General features: G+C 54.9%; 1 gene segment (V, D, J or C); it reads right to left on the bottom strand.

Annotated features, from left to right (window-relative positions):
- Positions 1 to 1,873: 1,873 nt before the first annotated feature.
- On the bottom strand, positions 1,874 to 3,212 carry LOC126651548 (T cell receptor alpha variable 1-1-like; the record flags this gene model as incomplete). The annotated part of the segment is given in 2 exon segments: positions 1,874 to 2,303; positions 3,081 to 3,212. Coding segments are annotated over 2 exon segments (479 nt in total), but the record flags the coding sequence as incomplete, so codon positions are not given.
- Between the last annotated feature and the right edge of the window lie 4,173 nt (positions 3,213 to 7,385).

The raw sequence follows: 7,385 nt of genomic DNA, 5'->3' as shown, positions 1-7,385 counted from the left end.
GGGCCAGGAAGAGAAGGGCTCAGGAGACAGGGGCTGCATTTCTGGGCCTCTTCCCTGCACACATCTGCAGGGGGCAGGTGCCGTCAGCGCTCAGCTGCACCCAGGCTCCCTCTGAGCCTGGAACCTGCTGCTCTGTGGAGTTCAGGGCCAGAGCAGAGGACGATCTCCCTGCAATAGGCAGCAAATCAACTCCTCATGAGTGACACACGTGTCGCGAGTGGGGTTTTGTCCCGCAACAGACCCAGCGGCACATCTTGTAAGGGAGACAGGACATAGGAGCTTGACCCACAAAATGGTGTTTATTAAAACAAGATGTCAGTTTATATAGAGGGGAACATGGAAGGGTCTCAATCAAAGGTGGGATTGTTGCCAGGGGCAACAAATCCTAGGGGTCAGAGATAAGGGAAAATGGATGGATTGGCTGCAGGGATATGTCCAGCCATATACGGAGAGTTGGGAGTTAGGGAAGGAAGGGAAGGAGTGGTGAGGGGCACAGATAGGGGGGTTCTGCAGGGGTCTGTGGAGCGGCGTCTTATCGCTGGATCTCAGGCACTTCCTGCAGCTGCAGCTGTCAAAGCACTGCTAGATAGATTTCTTCCTCTGAGGCTCTTTTGAAACCCTCCTGCATTTTTCTCCATTCTCTATAGGCCTCCATTGCTCCACCTCCGACACACATGGACACCCACACAGGATGGTGCACACCAGTGTGCAATCACACCCAGATTTGTGCCCCCCACACGTGTCTGTGCAAACCCAGCTGCTCCAAGAGCACACGAGGCAGGAACACACAATCAGCCGTGGGCTCTGCTGAGCACACCTGAGGTCAAAAGCAGCAGAGCTGGAGGATCGAGAGGAAGGACAAGGTGACAGGCAAGAAAAGAGCAGGTTTTTTTACACAGAGACTGCACAAAACGGAGATGATTAAAACTAGTCGAGAGCACTTTCCTGAGGGCAGCATTAGGCAGGACAGAATCAAAACCATCAGCCCAATGCACACCCATTGGGAGGCAACCACGAGTGAGCATCAGGGTGAGCTGAGAAAGACAAGGAATGGGGACATCATCCCCATGCACAACAGCCTGGGAGTGTCCAGTTAAGGGTGGTGGGAACTTCTTGCTGAGGATGACACCTCAAGGGTGTCCACCAGAGTCACCCAGGCTGATGCATCACTGTCCTGCTCTGGATCCCTCCAGCACTGGAGATGAGTCTTCTGCCTGCACTGCTGCATTCCTGCTGAAAAGTCCTGGGGCCTTCCATCCCAGGGCTAAGCCTTCCCTGGGGAATGGGCATGACACAAATATGGGAATGTAGAGGCAGCAGTGCAGGACATGAAAGCACAGCCCAAAGCACTCGGTGTGGTGGTTGGCATCCACCACAAGATGAGCTTGTAGGGCAGTTGTTACCTCTGCAAAGGCTGCCCCTGGTTGTGTGGCAGTGCAGGGCAGGTAGAAAAGGCAGCCCAACTTCCTGCTCTCTCCTCCACTTCTCTTCTGGTACACAGCAACTGGAGGGTCCCCAGGACAGTTCTGAGCACTTTCAAAAATTGTTGGAGTCATGGAATTCAAGGAAGGAGCATTGCAGATAACACGTTATTTCTGTTTTTCACCCTCCATTGAACTCGGAACTCTGAGGGACACATCCCAGGGCAGGTACTCTAAAGGACAATCCCAGGGGAAAGACTGGAGGAGCCCCATGCAGCAGGGCAAAACAGAAAGCCAAGAGCAGCACAAAGAATCCTTGCAGAAGTGGTCCCAGCCTCCAGAATTGCCCATCAATTGACTGGAGATGTTGGGAAGAAGAATCATGTAACCCATAGGAGAATGAGCCATCCTGAGACTGTTTCAGCTCCTGCTCTTTCCCCTCAAGCACTGACACTCTCCTGTCCTGGAAGAGGGTCTGAGCCCGCAGATTTCTGGGGGTACAGAGGAAGCAGTGCTGCCAGGGGACGGTGGAGGGTCCCTTCCCTCCCTCCCTGGCTTGTTGCACAGCCCAGGAAGCTCCCTGCACCAGGGTGTCTCGCACAGCACACAGGTACAAGGCACTGTCAGAGACCTCCACTGCCTCCACCTGCAGGACACTGTATTTGCCCGTGGTGTTCAGCAACGTGCTGATACGGCCGCTCTGCCTCTGGCCAGCCCCTGCCTGGGAGGAGAGCAGCTGTGGGGCTTGTCCTTTCCTCTGCTGGTACCACCACAATCCAGCAAAGGTACTGGTCTGGTATGTACAGGTGGTCTGGAAGAAGCCTTTCTCCTTCACCAGGACTTGTCCATCTTCCTGGGTGACAATGATCTGCCCCATGGTGCCTGGAAGAAAGTGAAGGTCAGCAGCTCCACAGGGAAATACGATGGGAAGATAAAGCAAACTGGATGCAAAAGCCTGGTGGAGAAAGCTCCCTGCCCTTTAGGGAAGTCGTGAGACCTGGAGACAGTCAGGTGAGAGTGATTTTGGACAGCAGGTCACAGCTCTCAGCACAGTATGAATCTGAGGAGAGCTGTGCTGTGTCCCTGCTCCTGCTCCTCCTGCTCAGAGCACCAGGGAACAGCCTGTGCCACCTGAACTTTGTGTGCCCGAACCAGCTCCTCACTCCCTGAGTTCACAGAATGCTGGGCTTGGAAAGAAGGAGTCCTGGCTTTGTTGCCAAGCGAGGAAAATTGGAAGCTTGTGGCAACCAAGAGGCAAAATTGGACAGCCATTGATGTCAGAGAAATGAGAGTTTTAAACTGCCTGGGGCAGATTTGACAGGATCTGCCAATATGCATTAAAAAAGGAGGGATGTAGGAATGCAAAGAGGAGATCTCCTGTGGTGAAGCAGGTGGGTCAGAAGAAAGAGGCAGAGGGAGGAGGATTGAAGAGGAGAGAAATAAAAGAAGAGTTCTGAGGTTTCTCTTCTCTTTTCCTCCCTTTCCCTTTAAAAAGGGAAATGATTCTGGAGCAAACACAGGAAAACTGGCAAATATGAGCAGATAATTCACAGCATTTTCCCTCCATTCAATGGTATTTCCCCACATGGTCCTGACAAGGCTGTTGAGAGTTTCCTGGGAGGAAGAAGAAGGGTGCATTGATGAAAAGCCAGGACTTACCCAGTAGGTGGCCCAGGCAGACAGTGAGGATGAGATATGTGAGGTTCATGCTGAGACCAACCTGCCTGTTTGCTGAGAGAGTCAGAAAGCCCCTCCCAGTGCCGAGATAACAGAGCTGCCAGAAACAACAGCCTCGGGGGAGCAAAGGAAGAGGGAGGGCAGAGAAATGAACTGTTCTTTCACCCACCAGAGTGCCTGCCAGGATGGGGCTGGCACAGCCCTTCCCCACCCATCTGAAAGGGCAGCTGAAGGGCTGGGGGCTTGGCAGATGGAGACCCTCACTGCCAGCCCCTTCTCTGCATCCACTCCAGACTGATCCCAGGCAGCCACCATAGCACACAAACCACACTGTTCAAACTGTTACCTCTAAAATGCATTTTGCTCTATAAAACATGTACTAATAATAATGGCCAGTCTTCGCGAGCGAAGATCCGGGGAAGGTCTTTACACCTTCCAGCCTGTGCATTGGATTTTTTAGGTGAGACACAGTGTGCGCGGAACTGAGCCCACCCTTTAATCCTAAGGTTCATCTGCCGGGGCCAAGCGAGCTTGGACGGTGGCAGCGAGGTCCTTAGGACGTAGATGGGTTGCCTTTTTTTTAAGGGCTAACGAGCTCCATCAGCCCGGGAGTGGCCCTGACCGGGAATCGAACCCGAGTCTCGGCGGTGACAGCACCACGCCCTTACCACTAGACCACCAGGGGCTCCTAAAAAAACATCTACTATGAGGTGAAAAATGGTAGAGGTAATGATAATGGTTTAAATAAGAATATTCTCATGAAACTGCAGTGCCTCCTCAGATTGTAAAAGGAGGTTTCTGGGGAAGTGAAGGGTTCTGAGGCTGTCACAGTCTTCCCAGGTGGAAGAGCAGCATCAAGGTTACCCTCCTAGGGGCTCCTGCCACGGTTTTGTCTTCTTAGGCATCAGAGCAGAGAGAACACATTTACAGCAAGGTGAGCATTCTGCATTTGTACTTAGAGAATAAACCTGCAACCCTCCTTCCTGACGCCAGGGCCACAGCACTGGAAGTCTCTCATTTCTTACTGCTTTTGTCTCCTCTCTCACCACCTCTCACACTTGGTCTGGCCTGTCTGTACCTGGCTCCCTCACAGTGTCTGCCTTCCCACCTTCTTCAGCACACCTCTGAGCTGCAGTGCTCAGATCCCTCAGGAGTGGCACTCAAAGCCCTGCAGACCCTGACTGTCCCTTTTCCACACTCCAGGCAAGGTCAGAATTGTCCCCCTCTCCAAGGCGTTTTCACAGGGACGTTCCTTTGCTCAGCTGTAGAAACAATGAAAAGCCGCAGAGCCGACGGTGGCAGTGAATGTGAGCACAGGTGGGATTTGCAGCATGTGACAAAGCCCTGCAGGCCCCGGCCGGCGCTATGCCCCCGGCCCCGCCCGGCCCCGCCCGCGGCGGTTCGTGCCCGGCCGCAGCCCCGGCTGCTCTGGCCGTGTGTCCCAGGGCACAGGAATACACGGCCGCGTCCTTCCCACGGGGCCGGGAGAGCCAGAGGGTGCTCCAGCGACGGTCTGGCGACACCGACAGCCGCCCCGCTGGCTCCCGCAGCTCTCTGGACCCTTTAGCAGCCCGTTCGAGGAGCTCGGGGCTGTGGCCTGGGAGCTGCCGGTAGAAATGGATGAAATCGCCGGTCCGTATGTTGGGGTGGGAGCACTTGATGGTGATTTCCCTGCCCTCGGTGGTGTCTACCAATGGGTCCTGCTGCACCAGGGCTCTGCCTGCAGACACTGCCGGGGAGATAAAGAAGAAAATCCATCATAACTGCTTTTGGCACAGGATGTTGTTTCTCAGAAAAATCCCACAGAAGCAGTCACAACCATATGAAGAAGAATGTTAAAGAGGATATCAATGTGTGCAGTAATGGAACTGTCCATTAGAGTTTGGTGGAGAGATGAGTGCAGGATCGAGGGATGGTTTTGGGGGAGTCAGTGAAGAATGGAAGGCTGCGGGACAAAGCAAAGCAAGGGACAAAGAAAAGGAGGAAATGGGAAGGGTGGACTGCATGAGTTCTATGAAAGACAAAACAAGGAAATAGGAACGGTTCGACAAAGAAAGGAGCGATGAGATATCCTAGGGAATGCTTCATGGAGTAGAGGGAAGGACGGACAGGAGTACAGTTCGGGAGCAGAGGTGTGTGAAGGAGCCATGCAGGACGGCAGCCTGGAGGGACGTGCGTGGCCACCCGAGCCCAGCCCCGGCCTCGCTGGTCCCCGCCGCCAGCCCCATGCCCCGCCAGCCCCGGCTCTCTGCTCCGCAAGGGCCGCCTCCTCTCCCTCCTCTGCCTGCCCTGCCCTCCTCCGCCAGCTCCGCCCCGGGACTGAGCCCTGCATCGGCCCCGCTCGGGTTCTCTCTCGGGCTCAGAGCGCTCAGGGCTCTACACGGGCACAACTCGGTCTCCTGGCAATTGCACTCTCCCCCTCCTCCAGCAAGGACAGCCCAGCCACAATCAGCCTGCACAGCGCCAGCTGCAGCGTGGGGCAGCAGCAGGGCCCTGGCCCAGCACATGGAGCAGCTTCCCGGGGCCGTCTCCGAGCTCAGCGGCCGCAAAGCGCAGCCACGCCTTGACTCCTTGCGGAGAGCAGTGAGGAGCCTGAGAGCCTCCCTTCAGCTGCCCCTGTGCAGTCCCAGCAGCATCCCTAAAAGCTGCTCTTGGATAGGGCTCGTGTGGGCACAAGTGTGACACAGGTGGAGGGGGTCAGGGAGGGCAGCTGAGGAGGTCGAATCACAGAGTCAGAATGTAGGAGAGAAGGCATCTCCAGAGGTCATCTGCACCAACCCCCTGCTCAGAATGGATTCCATTACAACAGGAGCCTCAAGGTCACAGTCATATCCACCTTGAATACCTCCCAAAATGCAGATTGCACAACCTTCCTTTAAAAACTGTTTCCACTCTTTATTCCTACTGGCCTACTGCTTGAATGCATTTCTCTGTGTCTCAGGTGCTTGTCCATTGCCGTACTGTTGCTGAGCACTTCCAGTGTCTTAGTCCATCTCATCTGTCTGCTCTGAAAAAGTAGCTGGAGGAAGCGAGAAGTCATTCCCTGAGCCATCTCTCCTCCAGCAGTGGCTGACCCAGTTGTCTCAGCTTCTTCTCACAGGTCATTTGACAGTGCCCTTGGTTGCCTTTGTTGGACTCCCTTCAGAGTGTCAATACGCTCCTTTGAGCGGGGAGCCCCAGCCTGGAAGCAGGACTGTAGTTGTGGTCTCAAAGGGGACCGAGGGGCAGGGACCCTTCCCTGCACCTGCTGGCAAGAGTTTGACTGAGGGGGCTCAGGATGCAGTTGGCTGTCTTTGCTGCAAGGGGATGCTGCTGTCTCACATCCAGCTGTGTGTCTCTTAAATCCACCCATCCTTGCCTGTGCATCTGCTTCCTCGGCAGTGGCTCTCCAGTACGTGTGAGTGCAGGGGCTGGTTTCTACCTCAGGTGCAAGTGAGGAGCTGTGACTCTGTGGGAGTCCATGGAGACAAGGCACCCTGCAGGCTCAGGGGAATGAGGTGCCTCCTGCTCTGGTCAGAGTTGTGCTGGGGAAGAAGGAGAGGCCAGTAGATGTCTCCAAAGGATGGCAGGAGTGTGGGTGGGTGGAATTGCCTCAGGGATGGCCCATGGCCTCATCTCCTCCTTCTCCTCCCCTCTGTTGCCCAGTCTCAGGCCATGGCCAGCACACATGGGCAGGGGCAGCCGGGGTCAGTTCCCCATCCAGCCCTACCACTGCTGAGGCCATGGCAGGAGCCGGGTTTTGGCAGGCAGACAGGGCTGGCATCATTCACAAGTCAGTATTGAGATTAACCACTCTGGCTCTCACACTGGAGTCCCTGGGAACCCCCTGGGCCAGGGCAGTCCAAGGACAGTAATCGCTGCCTGCATCCATCACCCATCCATCCACACAGGGGCCTGTAGAAATTGGCCTTCACCCAGGAGGTAAATGAAAATATGAGCAGAGATCCTTTTCTTCTGGTGGGTCAGGTTCTGAACTTCTTTATCAACATTGTGCCTCTGGCCTGAGTGCAGGCTGACTGAGGTGTCAAGACACTGATCTCATCTCCCTTGCAAACTGCAGGCCTCAGTGCCACAAAACTGTGTCCCCTGCTGGCATTACTCAAGGATAAGCAAGAAATATCCAGGAGACACAGGTGAGGTCAGACCACTTGCAGTGAATAGCGAGTGGAAGTGCCCACTGCAGGAGCCGTACCCATGGTCCTCACTGCTCCCTTAAGGATGGACACCTGGAGAGCAAAAGACGCTTATGGCAAAGACCGTAAATTAAGTGCTGGGTGGATTAGCCCT

The sequence above is a fragment of the Myiozetetes cayanensis genome, unplaced genomic scaffold (assembly GCF_022539395.1).
Source record: "Myiozetetes cayanensis isolate MyiCay16 unplaced genomic scaffold, myiCay2020 scf661, whole genome shotgun sequence".
Classification (NCBI taxonomy): Eukaryota; Metazoa; Chordata; class Aves; order Passeriformes; family Tyrannidae; genus Myiozetetes; species Myiozetetes cayanensis.
Note: the sequence above shows the minus strand (reverse complement) of the source record. Positions and strands in the feature narration are given on the sequence as shown.